We start from the raw sequence: 14845 nt of genomic DNA, 5'->3' as shown, positions 1-14845 counted from the left end.
GTGATTAGGAAACAATCACAGCTGACGATGTACTTCAGGACCCCGCCCCTAAGATGCCATCCAGCAACAGCAAAGAGGCATTGGACAAGGAAAGGTACGGGTCCTGATGTTATATGATCCTATAAGGGATATATGCTTTAAAAAAAAACACTACGCACTTAAGGCTCGATTGAAATTAGTCAATCAAATGTTTCTCTAAAATGTAGTAAATGTATGATTTGTGCAGATTTGCTGCTACAGTCATTGGTGTCTTTTTGTTTTAGGAGGCAGAAGTCAACGGAGTCGGCTGGGAGCGACGAGGAAGACGTGGACGAGCTCTCGCTCATAGACCACAAGGAGATTATGAGCAGGATAACACTAAAACAAGAAGTAAGAAAGCCAGTGCTGATGCTGCGTGCCGTTTATAGAAATCTGCTGTGACAGAAGTGTGCCGCGCCGGCATACAAAGCACATTCTATCATGTTAGGCCAGCGGAAGGCTAAAGGTCACTGTGAGTCAGTCGGATGTGAAATCAAATCCTGAGATGCACCATCGATAGCCATTGCTGCCCCCTGGTGTTGAGTATCTGAAATTGCAGGGGCTGAAATTGAAAAACTGCCCTCCTCCTCCTGCGCCTCCTCCTCCTTTGTCCCGTGTGGTGCAGTCTAATAGACAGATGTGTGAAAACGCTCCAGTCTGCAAGGTTAGGGGCAACGTGACAGCGATTTACTAAAGTGAGATGGGAAGGGGTTCAGAAAAGGGAGCGGGGGAAGATTCACAGCCTGACATGTAGAGCTGTTTACAGGAGACATATTGCAGTGGCGGGGCTTTTATCACACACAAGTCTGACTTTTTCATCGTCATCAGAGGAGCTGGTGCAGAACAGGAGGAGGTGGGGGCCGTTCAGAAGGGGTAGCCAGAAAAACAAGACACATTCTGGGCAAGACTGCATCGGCCCACCCTCGTCAACTCTAACCACTCGTTTCCTCTCCTGCTTTGATTCTCATCCACCTCTCTCCATCTCCCCGTCCGCCGTTCATTTTCTCCAACTCTCTGCACCTCGCTTCCTCTCTTTTAATTTCTCCCAGAGTGACGACGGCCCCGACGTCCGCGCTGGATCGGGAGATATTCTACTGGTCCACGCTACAGAAACGGACCGCAAAGGTACAGTTACGACTCATGCTGACGCTGCGTGTTTGTTGCGTACAGCTCGGTATGTCAGCGGGCTTCTGGGTCACTGGGACAACTTTGTTTTGCCTGCTTGACTGACCCGCCTTCATTTAATATTCAAAGACAGGTTTCCTTTTCATTTGTGTAAGTGTGGTTCTCTAGTTTGACTGATGTCTTATTGTTTTCTAAATCTCATCTGAGTAGCATTTTAAATAGCCTCAGTCTGTCTGTGGTTCATTATAGGCGATGTGTCAGTATGTAGGCATCACATTTGATTTTGATTCTTTCTGCACTTCAACTGAAATGTGTTGCTTTCTCCTGTTTTTGCTCGACAGATCTCGTTTTGTACTGTGAAGCCTTTCTGACTACGTATAGGACGTTTATAACCCCCGAGGACCTCATTAAGAAGCTACACTACAGATATCTTTTTAAAATCAACATGTCACTCTGAGCTCAACCGCTTTTCAGTTTGCACAAGGCTGTTGTGATTTTTATTCTATTTTTTTTTTTTATCCTCATTTACCAAGAAACAAACTCTGATTTAGCTCCATCCGTTCAGAGGGGCGGGACTTATTCCTCTCCTGACGGATGCTGAAGTGTAGTTACTGCTGAAAACCCTGGGACTTGTTGAATCATGAACTTTTCCTGCTATGATCCAAAAAGCTTGTTTAAATAGTGGCTAGCACGGCTGTAGACGCTAATTCATACCCTAATATTTGATTGAAATGAGTCTTTTTATCTTCAGTAGAACATAACAATGTGTTGGGTAAATTGATCAATAAAGATGTCCTTATGGTCGAGGGATGCACAATATATTAAAAGAGCAAAACTTCACACATCTTGTCTCATCACGTGATGAAGCGTCATATATGTGCGACAGCTTTTAGCCAAATGTGAAATTCTATGTTTGCATTTCCCGTATGCTATAGTTGTCTTTGTCCTTGACCACGATGCACATACACCCGGTTCTGCCACAGTCCGGACACGTTCAAGAAGCGAGTCAGCAAGAACACATTCTTCGTGCTGGTTCGTGTGGTCGATGAGCTGTGGTGAGTAGCAAATCTGGGAAAGTACCTTTTCAGAGTGTGTGGTGCACCGCCGCCTCCTCCCCCTCCTCCCCCTCCTCCCCCTCCTCCCCCTCCTCCCCCTCAGGGAAACATGTTTCCACGGACATGGAGGGGAAACCTGGTCTCTCAGTAGATTAATGAATGGAAGCGTGTGTGCGTTTAGAAACCTGGATATTGCTAGTGCTTTAGGACTGTGTATGCCATTATTTTTTGGTTTTGAATATAAGCAAGATTTTTATGGATATATACGTCATGACTCCAAGAAAGGCTCCAAAAGGGCTATAACAATAATCGTTCCTCAGTCACCTTACCAGTCACTAGGTCGCAGCCTTATAAAATGTTTATTCAAACTCAATCATCGTAAGAGCTTTACCTATTTCTGCAAGAGCATTCCCTTGATCTCTGTGGTTCCAAATCGCCCTTAAATCCTACGTGTTATTTATGATCGTCAACAACCGCTTGAATGACCGTCTTCTCCTCTTCCTCCGTCCTGCAGCCTGGTGGAGCTGACGGAGGACATCTTGAAACAGCTGATGGACCTGGTGTTCACGCTGGTGTGCAACGGCGAGCTCAGCCTCGCCCGTGTGCTCCGCAAGAACATCCTGGATAAGGTGGAGCAGAGGAAGCTGCTGCGCTACACAAACTCCCTGAAGCCGCTCGCTGCCCGAGGGGTCTCTGCAAGGTACTGTGGGGGGGGGGGGGCGAGGGCTGGCTGGAGACGGGTGTGGCATGTGTGGAGCATTTAGCTGCACCACAAGGAGCCATGACAGACAGAAAAGGGGAAGACATCTCACCTGATAGTTTGTTTGTCCCGACAGGCCTGGAACCCTCCATGACTTCCGAAGTCACGAGATCGCTGACCAGCTCACTCTTCTTGATGCGGAGCTCTTCTATAAAATCGAGGTACAAAGTGGCTTCTTTGTGTTCCATCCTCCCATGCCGATTGTGTTTTGAGCTCCATGGAGTGAACCCCGACTTTAACGCTGACTGTTTCCCTTCAGATTCCCGAGGTGCTGCTCTGGGCCAAGGAGCAGAACGAGGAGAAGAGTCCAAACCTCACTCAGTTCACGGAGCACTTTAACAACATGAGCTATTGGTAAGACCGACAGACCGCGAGCTTCCTGCCATCACATCTCGCTCCCTGTCGTCACATTCCCGTCTTCCCTCTTTCATCATCCTGTTGACAACCACGCTGTTTATTTCTCTTTGCCCTGTAGGGTGCGCTCTTTGATAATTCAGCAGGAGAAAGCCCAAGACAGAGAGAAGCTGCTTCTCAAGTTCATAAAGATAATGAAGGTTAGTCACCTTAGATTTAAACACCCTAATTGTCCTGACGTCATTTCTTTGTTTTTTTTAATGCTGTAACATTTAAAATGTCATATTACAGCACTTAAGAAAGTTGAACAACTTCAACTCCTACCTGGCAATACTGTCGGCTCTGGACTCTGCCCCCATCCGGAGATTGGAGTGGCAGAAACAGACCTCGGAGGTGAGAGGATTGTGGGATTGCAGTGTTATTATTCTGCATGTAACCACAGAGAGATGTCTGAAGCCGGTGTAGCATCTGATTCTACAGTATTATGTAGCTTTTCTCTCACATCACATCTCGTTCTTTTCGACAGGGATTGGAGGAATATTGCACGTTGATTGACAGCTCCTCCTCCTTCCGAGCGTACAGAGCTGCTCTGGCCGAGGTGGAGCCTCCATGCATCCCGTACCTGTAAGTGAATGAATGTTTGAACTCGTACAGATGGGGGGTTTTTTTTAAGACGCGAGCCACAACTTGACGCGACTCCTCGTTCTTCCAGGGGTCTCATTCTGCAGGACTTGACCTTCGTCCACCTGGGCAACCCCGACCTCATCGACGGGAAGGTCAATTTCTCCAAACGCTGGCAGCAGTTCAACATCCTGGACAGCATGCGGCGCTTCCAGCAAGTGTAAGTCCGCTGGGATACATATACAGCACGATGCAAAGATGCACGTGATGCTGACATTTCATTAGAAAGCTTTTGTGAACATCAATCACAGCCACTGGCAGGAAATGCAATGGATGCCTACTTTGTTTTTCATTAAATTTTAATGCCGCCATCTCCACATGGGCCGTTTGTTTTTCCCCTGATGAATTACTGCATTAATCAAACCTCCACCTCTTCTCACCTCAGGCACTATGAGCTGAAGCGCAACGAAGACATTGTGTGTTTCTTCAACGACTTCAGCGACCACCTGGCGGAGGAGGCCCTGTGGGAACTGTCGCTAAAGATCAAGCCCAGGAACATCACCAGGCGCAAGACGGACCGCGAGGAGAAGACCTAGGGCCCCGCGTGGGCCTCCGAGACTGACCTCCAACTGTGCTTCATGACACTAACTCCACTTTACTGAGACTGAGAGAACGACGAATGGAAGCTATCCGCTGGAGCTAATGGGAGACTCATTGTGGGCGATGCAGAACAAACTACAACTGAATTGTGGCGGAGGTTTACAAAGAGCCCCGCGGATCTGGGAGATTATAATTGGGATTACTGTGGCTCCAGCGTTTAGACTGGGAGAGATTCGGAGACTACGGCGAAAGCGAGGGGGAAGCCCGGTGCCAAGGATGAGTGAAGAATCACACAGAGCGGACAGGGAGACGCTACGGAAATAACCAAAGTCTGCTCCCTGGGCTCTCTGTTTTAGAGTGGAGCTGTTGCGTGTGTGTGAGATTGAGCTGAATGGTCCATTACTCTCCGAGTTGCTCCTTCCTCTTCCTTTATGTATGTGCCATTTTGTTGGTCGTCTTCTGCGACCCTCTCGCTGACTCATGAGTTCTGCTCAGACAGCAGAACCTCGAGAGCGGCCTGCCTCCGAACTGTGACGTCAAGACGCAGGCTGTGGACCTGAGAATACGCTGTGGGGGGGGGGGGACGCCAGGAGATTTGAACTCGGAAGAGAGGATGACCATTAGAGACTGAGTTTGTTTTGAAACATGTTGTGTAAGAATCATGTATGGTTATGAAATGTATTATATACAGTGCTCCTTTTGTTCTTAAAAAGGATGTTTATGCTTATGAGAAGAGCTTAGCTTCTCCCAAGTGCCATACATGGGTGCACTAAAAAAAAAGCAAAGCAAAAACACACAAAAAAGAAAAAAGTTACTAAAGATGCTGTGATCTATGTATGTCATACTGAATCATTGTGTGCCGTGTTCCAAGTGTAGAGAACCATCGGGCAATCACAATCACGTCCCAGTCATGTCGGTGTGTGAAAGAGTGTTTGTGTGCGACTGAAGTCCACGGCGACTTGTGCGTTTGTCATTTCAAAATGTGCTGTAGTAAATCATTTTGATTCCTTTTTTTGGGATAATGGTCAAAACCAACACATCACACTGTGCTCTCAAACTCCAATAAAACAAACAGCTCTGTTTCTATAAACGTCGCAATGGTCAGAGACTTCATTTTTGTTGTCAATACTCAAATAATAATTTTCCATTTATTGTTCGACAGAATGGTCAGTGGAAAATTTACTTTAAAAACAAAACAAATTAAGGCATATATTCAACCGTATGTAAGTAGAAGCAGTCAATAACGATGTAGGCGTGACACCACACAGCCATCTGGCCTACGTTTTGATTTTAAATAAGTTAAACAGGGAAGGAAGCGAGATAACAGGTTCATGTGATTATAATTTAAATACAATTTCAATTAAAGCAACAAAAAGCAGGTATACATATAAGGTCAAAGTGCAAAAGTATGAAATTAAACGTTTAAATACCTCTTCCTACCCTCAAACTGTACTCCCCTACATGTCAGTAATCACCCGTGTGATCACAATCACCGCTGAAAAGTCAAACACTATCTTGGAAGACTGTAACACCTATCATATATTGTTTATATACCAATAATAACAGTGAAATTATGGAGGATGCAGCACTAAATGTTAGCACAGTGGGATTGTGGATACTTTAAAAAAACACGCTGCTGAGAATGGCATCACGGTTACTGACCCCATCCCGCACGAATCAGTCGCAGCGATTCCAACTCGACGCTCATATTCACAGTTTGGACACATCGGTCCCACCCACGCATCCACACAGTCTCAATGAGGCCGACAACTGGGCTCCAGCAGGATCCTCTTTCCGTTCTGCAGGTCCCCCTGCTCGGAGATGGCCCGTTTGAAGCCTCGCACGTGGCTGTTGACGGACGCACGCTGCCATTTGCCGATGTCACCGTTCAGTATGTCTTGAATGTGCTGTACGATCAGGTTGATGGCCACTGGTGAAAGAGAGAGGATTTTTCTAGTATTTAAGAAAAAAATTAGAAAAGCATCTTACTTAGGAAATAGAAAAAAAAGACACTTACCCATATTGTCAACTCCCCTTGGAATGATGACATCTACGTACTTCTTTGTCTGAGGAAAGAGCCAAATGTTTGGTTAGTTGACAGTAAGAACTGGATGATGGGCACACAGTCGGTGATAACCGCCGTACTTACAGGCAAACAAAACTCTTCAAAAGCAGGCTTGACAAACGTTGTGTACTGCGTGAGAATCTGATCCAGGTCTCGCCCTCTGGTCATGTCTCGCAGAACTACAGGAAACGAAAGTAAAACTTAATATACTGTTGCAACATCTGGAATATGGTGTACGAGGGAGACTTCCATACCTCTGCGAGACAGTCTGACGTCTGAATCCGTGTCGACGAACAGCTTCATGTGAAACATGTCGCGCACTTTCTGGGGGTAGAAGACCAGGATCCCCTCGAAGAGGACTACGTCTGCCGGGTAAACCGTGATCCTGTCGTCCAACCTGGAGACGTGCACACAGTGTTCATACAGAGATGTCAACACTTAAGGGGTTCCCTCATTCGGGGTGGGATCAAAGTGAAATACTTCCTTGGTACCTGGAGTGAGTGACGAAGTCGTACGTTGGCACTTCGACCATGTTTCCCTCCCCGATGTCCGCTAAGGTTTTGTACATTAACTCGGTGTCAAATGCCTCTGCAAGACATTAAATACAAACAGTAGAATTGTAGAGCATGTAAACAATATACTTTATAAGAAAAACAATATAATCAGGCTGTATCACATGCTGGTGTTATTTTAGGGGGGGGGGGGGGATAAAGGCATGAATAAATATTTGTGCAGTACATGCTTCATAATAAGTTTCCAGAATGCTCCAGCATTAACAATTATTTGTAGTTTGCATATCACAACTAAATAGATGTTAGCGGAAGTGTAGTGTACGTTTTTTTTCTTTATTTTAGTTGCAGGATTCCCAGTTTGACATGCAAAATTGGCATTACTTGCTCTTATTCCAGGTATGATATTTAAGAAAAATGTTTCACACAAATAAATCCATATTATGATTGATGTTATTTGGATATCCAGGCTGGAAAATACTCTTATGTGTGTGTAAAAAAACAACAACAACCCATCATCGGACTTGGGCCTACCTGGGTGATCAAAGTTGTACTGGCCCTTCAGCGCTTTGGCCTTTTGCTCCGGAGTCAGGACTCGGTAGAAGCTGTCCTGGCTTATGATCGCAACCTTCCTCTGGCGGTGGTCCACCTTGTTTTGACCCAGGAGCTCCATGATCTTGGCGCAAACTGTTGACTGGGCCACAACAAACTTCCATTAACTATCGGTATGTACACCAACGTTTTATTTACTGCATTAAACTTGCAAAGGGACACGTTTAAATGCAGTTTGCGGGGTTGCATGCTGAGGAACGAAAAACAATGTGACCTTCTCGATGTTAAGTGTTCATCAGCTGACTCTCGGTCAGGCAACTGAGGGGAAATGACTAATTCGGCGGCGTGCGTTAGCTGTATGAAGTGGTGCTAAAACAGGTCACACATAAGTGTTGTTGAAGGCAGGTAAATATTAGCAGAGCAGAAATGGTATTAGACTTTAGTTTGTTCGCGAAATAATGTAAAGAAAATGTAAACTGAGCAAGGGGGGGGGCGTGCCCGCTGGTTTGACAGTTTCATGAATGCTAGCGCTGCTAGCAAACTAAGCTAAGCTATTTGGGATGCTAATTTCCGTACTCCGGAGACCCTGTCAAAAAAAAAAAAAAAGACCGACCTTTCCGCTGGCGGTTCCTCCGCTGACCCCTATTAGAAAAGGACGATTTCGTGGCCTCTCTGTCTCGTCTAGGGCTCCGAGAGCATCCATCTCAGTCCCAATAGTTCAGAAACGCTGCAGATATCTAGGTAGCTTGGCCGAATGCCAGCTATGCTATGCGTAGCGATAACAACGCGCCGTTCTCGCGAGAACTGACACTGTCAACACGGGAAAGTTTTTTTTTGCGAAACTGCATTCAATTTTTACATAACATAAGATGAATAACTGCCTGTACACATCTGGAGCGGAACTATATTGAGTATTTTGATAGAATATCATAAATGATTATTAATACACATTATCGGGAATGTATTATGCATAATACTACATGATATTAAAAGCCAGTCTCACTCAGTTTGCTCAGAATATATTACATAAATACATTAGCAATACAAAATATATTGTTTTTATTATTATGGAGTTAAATATACACATCTTAAAATATACACGTGCAGCGTGAGCACCACATTATTGTTTTTCTTGGTCGTCGTCTGATGTCTCTGATGTGTTTTCACCACGCCGTGACTTGTCTTTGATAGATTCATCCAACACGATCTCCAAAGCAGCGCTTCCTTCCACCCTCTTCACGGTCTCTCCTTTGGCAGCAAGGATCTCCTCGATGTTTCTGAAGTGTAAAGCAACGCAGCACGACTCATTAAAAAATATATAAGGTACACACAGTTATCGGTGAGTCAAATATGTCCATTTCTATTGTGCAATTGTATCTGGTTGTGCTCCTTAGACATACTTAAGCTGTATTTTGTGATTTCCATGTACCTGGATACTCATGTCAAACCCAGTTATATCTCCCAAAAAAGTGTTCTTCCACTTTAATTCTCAACGTAAACATGTTTTTAAAATAGATTTTGCTATTATGTTAAACACTAGTTTTATATGTCGTCCAATAAGTACCAAGAAATTGAAAAAAAAAGTGTTCTTCCACTTAAATTCTCAACGTTAACATGTTTTTAAAAGAGATGTTGCTATTATGTTAAACACTAGTTTTATATGTCGTCCAATAAGTACCAAGAAATTGAAAAAAAAAGTGTTCTTCCACTTAAATTCTCAACGTTAACATGTTTTTAAAAGAGATGTTGCTATTATGTTAAACACTAGTTTTATATGTCGTCCAATAAGTACCAAGAAATTGAAAAAAAAAGTGTTCTTCCACTTAAATTCTCAACGTTAACATGTTTTTAAAAGAGATGTTGCTATTATGTTAAACACTAGTTTTATATGTCGTCCAATAAGTACCAAGAAATTGAAAAAAAAAAAGTGTTCTTCCACTTTAATTCTCAACGTAAACATGTTTTTAAAAGAGATGTTGCTATTATGTTAAACACTAGTTTTATATGTCATCCAATAAGTACCAAGAAATTGAAGAGCAGAAATTCCTACGCATTTGAGTTAATTTACAAACAGTCGCAATTACAGGATTTGTCCACTAGAGTGCACTACTACGCTTATTTTCAAATGCATTCAAAGACATTCTTCAGCAACCAAATTTAAGGGATGCTTATGACAGAAAAAAAAGCTCTTGTTGTACAGTTTATATGTATTATGTCGTGTCTGTTAGCACCTATGGGTGCTGAGAAACGTTATCTCATTCCACTGTGTAGCCGTGCATCAAGTTGTAATGACTGAATAATAAATAAATAGCAAAAAATGTGACTTGACTTTGACCACGAACCTCTTCCCTTCTAGGTCAGAGAACCAGCTGAGGTTATCAGCGATGATGTGGTGTTTGCTACATCCGGGACATGTCACTATCACAACACCTTTGTTATAAGCCTGCTTGGATATCTTCTGAGTAGACCTGGTGGAGCAAACCTGCAGGAAAAAGAAAAGGTGACACAGCTCACATGTCAGGTATTATGACGTCAAGGACACAGAACATGGATTTAAATGTCGGATTACATGAAGATAAAGTAACGCCCCGGTACCGGTACCGGTACCTTGCACGTGTAGACCAGATGATAATGCGTGGACTGGATCTTTCCGATGGCGTCGCCTCTGGTCCTCGGAGACGTTGAGAATCCTCTATAACCGCTAAGGCGAGTTTCGCAGCTTTCAGCGGCCAACCTGGAGGAGAGGATCCCCGACAGGACCGAACCGGGGTTCCGTGGTCCCGGAGGACGACAGTTGAGCACAACACCGAGTCCAGACGGCGCCGAACGACCGTGAAAACACCGAAACAACCTCCGACCGGCAGTCAGCATCGTTCGTCCCCCGAAGAACGCGAGAGACGTAAAATATCAAAACGTAAATGTCAAGAAATCCAACACGGCAGCTTTTTCAAGACCATAAACGTTACTACGCGATTCCATCATCGACTTGTCGCGGACTGATGACGTCACGCGTGTTTTAATTTTCAGAATAAACGTTATTCAGTCAGTGTCCTTGACAAAAAACAGATTTTATAGTTGGTTTCTATAGGGATTCTGAGATCTGTTTGACAGAATAGTACAAGCTATACATTTTTTTTCAATGTAAGGTAATTTTGTAAATGTATTATTTACCAAGCGGTTGTTTTGATTGTTTAAAAGTAATTAACAGTTTGGAAACATCTTTAACTCTAACTTTGTTCTTATTGATCTACCTTTTTTTCGGGGACATCTTACTCAACCTTAATTATCTGATAGCTGTTTGTGAATTTGCAGTTTTTTTAAAATATCACAGTAGATGTGTGTTGTGTGGAGCCACAGTCAGTACTTGCGGTAAATTGAGCACTTAAAAGGCTGTCACTACAGCGTCAGCTGCAGCGTCGGGCCATCAGAACGAAGACAGCTGAACAAAGACACAGGGAGTCTATCTGTGGGAGTCCATCGAGGAAGCCCATTGAGGTAGGTATAACATCTCAACCCCCCCCCCCCCCCCCCCTCGCAGCCATGTGTCTTATCCCAGTCAGGACATCGCACTGGAGAAGATTTTACCGAAGTCCCTTCATTCGAGGCTGTAACCCATCCAATCTCTGCTACCCACCAATCTCCACCGGTAAGGAACTTGAAGTACTAGGGGGGCTGTGGAACTGCCAGTCTGCAGTCAAGAAGGCGGACACCATCTCAGCCTATGCCTCCCTGCAGTCTCTCCACTTCCTGGCCCTCACAGAGACCTGGATCACCCCAGAAAACACTGCCACTCCAGCTGCCCTTTCAACTGCCTACTCGTTTTCACACTCCCCAAGACGAACAGGGCGAGGAGGAGGAACTGGGCTCCTCATCTCACCCACATGGTCCTACCAGGTCCTTCCTCTCGACCACCTACCCCAATCTACGCTTGAATTTCACGCCGTCGCTGTCACCATTCCTTTCAAACTCAACATCATAGTGATCTATCGCCCACCCGGTCCTCTTGGTGACTTTTTGGATGAGATGGATGCCCTCCTGAGCTGCTCCCCTGATGATGGCACACCGCTCGTCGTCCTCGGTGACTTCAACATCCACTCGGGAAAGCTACACTCATCTGAATTCATCGACTTCTTTTCTGCATTTGACCTTACGCTCTCCCCCTCTCCACCAACTCACCGGGCCGGGAACCAACTTGACCTTGTCTTCACAAGATCCTGTGGCATCTCGGCACTCTCTGTTACCCCGCTCACCGTGTCCGACCACCACTTTGTGACTTTCTCCCTCCCCATGAAGCCCACCACATCCCTCCCCTCTACGCCTCGAATGGTCACCAGCCGCCGCAACCTGAAATCCCTCACTCCCTCCGCTCTCTCCTCAACTGTTATCTCCTCGCTCCCATCCTCGGAACAGTTCTCCTTAATGCCTACTGAGGAAGCCTCCTCTATCCTGATGTCCTCACTCGCCTCTTCTTTGGACACTCTCTGTCCCCCAATCGCACGACCGGCGCGATCATCTCCCCCCCCTCCCTGGCTGTCTGAACCTCTGCGAACCAACAGATCATTGTTGCGAGCGTCAGAGAGAAAATGGAAGAAATCGGGACAGCACGAGGACCTTGCTCACTACCACCTCCTCCTCTCTGACTTCACCTCAACTGTTTCGGCAGCTAAATCTGCCTTCTACCTGGCAAAGATCAACTCTTCTGCCTCCAACCCCAGGAAACTCTTCTCCATGTTCTCTTCCCTCCTCACCCCTCCTACCCCTCCGCCCCCTTCCTTCCTTACTGCCGATGACTTTGCAACTTACTTTACCAAGAAAGTAAATGACATCAGCTCATCATTCACGCCTTTTCCCTCCCAGAAGACATCTCCCCCAACTCTCAACTCGGATGGTCTTACCAGCTTTAGCCCCCTCACCTCTGAAGACGTTCACGCACTTGTTACATCTAACCGTGCCACCACCTGCTCCCTTGACCCGATTCCCTCCTCTCTTCTCCAGGACATCTCACACGACATCTTGCCATTCCTCACCACCCTGATCAACTCCTCCCTCACCTCAGGTGTCATTCCAGCGGATTTTAAGACCGCTATCGTGAAGCCTCTCCTGAAAAAACCCACCCTTGACGCTACTGACATCCAAAGCTACAGACCTGTATCTCTTCTTTCATTCCTCTCTAAAACCTTGGAACGTGCTGCCTACAACCAACTGTCATCCTATCTCTTGCGGAAGAACCTCCTAGACCCTAACCAATCAGGATTCAGGACTGCCCACTCCACTGAGACGGCCCTCCTCACTGTGACCGAGTCCCTGCGAGACGCCAAAACATCATCCAACTCCTCCGTTCTCATTCTCCTTGACCTATCTGCTGCATTCGACACAGTCAACCACCAAATTCTCCTCTCCACTCTGGCTGAACTTGGCATAACCGACTCTGCTCTCACCTGGTTTACATCATACCTGACAAACCGCACCTTTCAGGTCACATGGAATGGCTCTATGTCCAAACCCTGCTCTCTGGACACGGGTGTCCCTCAAGGCTCAGTATTAGGACCGCTTCTGTTCTCACTATACACCAGATCACTAGGTTCTGTTATCACATCGCATGGATTCTCCTACCATTGCTACGCTGATGACACCCAGCTGTTCCTCTCTTTTCCCCCGTCCTCTGACGCTCACATTGCAACTCGCATCTCGGACTGTCTGGCTGACATCTCTGTCTGGACAACTGCACATCACCTCAAGCTTAACCTGAATAAAACCGAACTCCTCTTCATCCCAGGGAAAGACTGCCCTCACATGGACCTGTCGGTCACTGTTGAGGGCATCACAGTATTTCCTTCCTCAACTGCGAGGAACCTGGGTGTAATCCTCGATGACCAACTATCCTGCACCCCCAACATCACTGCTGTGGCCCGATCCTGCAGATTTGCCCTCTACAATATCCGCAGGATTCGGACCTTCCTCACAAAGGATGCAACGCAGCTCTTGGTCCAAGCACTGGTCATCTCCCGCCTTGACTACTGCAACTCTCTCCTGGCCGGACTCCCGGCCTATGCGATTAAACCATTGCAGCATATCCAGAACGCTGCAGCACGCCTTATCTTCAATCTACCCAAATTCTCCCACGTGACCCCCCTCCTCCGTGACCTCCACTGGCTCCCTGTTGCAGCACGCATCCAATTCAAGACGATGACACTGGCCTTCAGGGCCATCAATGGAACGGCACCTGCCTACCTTCAAACACTGGTCAAACCTCATGCCCCGAAGCGAGCACTCCGCTCCTCTACTTCAGCTGGCCGGCTGGTACCACCATCGCTGAAATCAAACAAATGTCGCTCAGCAAAGTCCAGACTCTTCTCTGTTCTGGCGCCTCAGTGGTGGAACGAACTCCCGACCAATGTCAGGACAGCAGAGTCATTTGCCATCTTCCGAAAAAGGCTCAAGACTCACCTGTTCAGACTTCACCTCGACTCTACATAGCATGACCCACTAACACCCTCCCTCGACCCCCCCCCCGCAAAAAAAAAAAAAAAAACTCGGATCGTAGCACTGTTACTCTTGAAGTACTACTTTACTCAGATGAGGACCTAGCACTTGTTCTATTTTTAGCTCTTACTGCATCGGCAATGATACGTCGTGGTTTCTTTGTTTCCTTCTTTTGACAAATGTACTTATTGTAAGTCGCTTTGGACAAAAGCGTCTGCTAAATGACCTAAATGTAAATGTAAATGTTGTAGATGTGTGTGTGTATAACAGCAAATATATGACTTTGTTTTGTAGGTGTGTTATCATGAAATTTTAAATCACTGTCAAAAGTTTTTTGTCTAAATGTCCAAGGTTAAAATACTTCAGTAACTGACATCATAATTACTATTCTTTGTTGTCAGTAAGATAAAAGAGAGGGTTTATTGTTCTGAAGGGGATATTTTGCTGGGGCATTAATGCTGCTATCCCAGGGATGGAGCTCAGAGAACAGCGGCTACATAACAGTGACATATAAATCTCAGATCAGGTGTGTGTGTGTGTGTGTGTGTGTGTACGTGCTGAATAATGACTATGTTTGCTTGACTTGTCTTTGTATTCAAACACAACATTTGATTTAAGTTTTGATTAAGTAAACATCCTTCCACCCGAGGGTGATTGTGATTAGAGAGATTACATGTTTTATTCCAAATTCAAAGACGCATCT

At 45.7% G+C, this 14845-nt stretch overlaps 3 protein-coding genes across 3 annotated transcripts in view; 1 reads left to right on the top strand and 2 right to left on the bottom strand.

The window, feature by feature from the left end:
- The window catches only part of rapgef1b (Rap guanine nucleotide exchange factor (GEF) 1b), a 39211-nt gene extending 33866 nt beyond the window's left edge, over positions 1-5345 (top strand). Inside the window, exons 15-27 of the mRNA XM_084034745.1 lie at positions 9-94; positions 264-369; positions 1068-1143; positions 1485-1590; positions 2127-2198; positions 2713-2898; positions 3035-3119; positions 3218-3312; positions 3434-3512; positions 3604-3705; positions 3839-3936; positions 4025-4153; positions 4379-5345. Of these exons, the coding sequence (XP_083890871.1) occupies positions 9-94; positions 264-369; positions 1068-1143; positions 1485-1590; positions 2127-2198; positions 2713-2898; positions 3035-3119; positions 3218-3312; positions 3434-3512; positions 3604-3705; positions 3839-3936; positions 4025-4153; positions 4379-4529 (1371 nt within the window). The 3' untranslated portion in view covers positions 4530-5345. The remainder of the gene's footprint in view (positions 1-8; positions 95-263; positions 370-1067; positions 1144-1484; positions 1591-2126; positions 2199-2712; positions 2899-3034; positions 3120-3217; positions 3313-3433; positions 3513-3603; positions 3706-3838; positions 3937-4024; positions 4154-4378) is intronic.
- Positions 5346-5861: 516 nt separating this feature from the next.
- On the bottom strand, positions 5862-8455 carry uck1 (uridine-cytidine kinase 1). Its single transcript, XM_084034740.1, has 7 exons — positions 8273-8455; positions 7642-7801; positions 7090-7186; positions 6853-6995; positions 6683-6777; positions 6551-6599; positions 5862-6463 (listed from the first exon to the last, which is right to left on the bottom strand). The coding sequence occupies exons 1-7, from the start codon at positions 8360-8362 to the stop codon at positions 6288-6290; spliced, it is 810 nt and encodes a 269-aa protein (XP_083890866.1). The 5' UTR covers positions 8363-8455; the 3' UTR covers positions 5862-6287.
- Positions 8456-8703: 248 nt separating this feature from the next.
- dnlz (DNL-type zinc finger) lies at positions 8704-10673 on the bottom strand. The gene is made up of 3 exons (XM_084034744.1): positions 10267-10673; positions 10002-10141; positions 8704-8936 (listed from the first exon to the last, which is right to left on the bottom strand). The coding sequence occupies exons 1-3, from the start codon at positions 10528-10530 to the stop codon at positions 8780-8782; spliced, it is 561 nt and encodes a 186-aa protein (XP_083890870.1). The 5' UTR covers positions 10531-10673; the 3' UTR covers positions 8704-8779.
- Between the last annotated feature and the right edge of the window lie 4172 nt (positions 10674-14845).

This window comes from Eutrigla gurnardus, assembly GCF_963514095.1.
Source record: "Eutrigla gurnardus genome assembly, chromosome: 19".
Taxonomy (NCBI): Eukaryota; Metazoa; Chordata; class Actinopteri; order Perciformes; family Triglidae; genus Eutrigla; species Eutrigla gurnardus.
Note: the sequence above shows the minus strand (reverse complement) of the source record. Positions and strands in the feature narration are given on the sequence as shown.

Excerpts from the sequence above, each read along its gene's own strand:
- dnlz (XM_084034744.1), bottom strand. The coding sequence starts at position 10,530 with ATGCTGACTGCCGGTCGGAGGTTGTTTCGGTGTTTTCACGGTCGTTCG. Across the intron at positions 10,142-10,266 it reads ATCTGGTCTACACGTGCAAG|GTTTGCTCCACCAGGTCTAC; the intron begins GTACCGGTACCG and ends TTTTTCCTGCAG. Across the intron at positions 8,937-10,001 it reads TCTGACCTAGAAGGGAAGAG|AAACATCGAGGAGATCCTTG; the intron begins GTTCGTGGTCAA and ends TTTACACTTCAG.
- uck1 (XM_084034740.1), bottom strand. The coding sequence starts at position 8,362 with ATGGATGCTCTCGGAGCCCTAGACGAGACAGAGAGGCCACGAAATCGT. Across the intron at positions 7,187-7,641 it reads GTACAACTTTGATCACCCAG|AGGCATTTGACACCGAGTTA; the intron begins GTAGGCCCAAGT and ends AATGTCTTGCAG. Across the intron at positions 6,996-7,089 it reads GACTTCGTCACTCACTCCAG|GTTGGACGACAGGATCACGG; the intron begins GTACCAAGGAAG and ends GCACGTCTCCAG.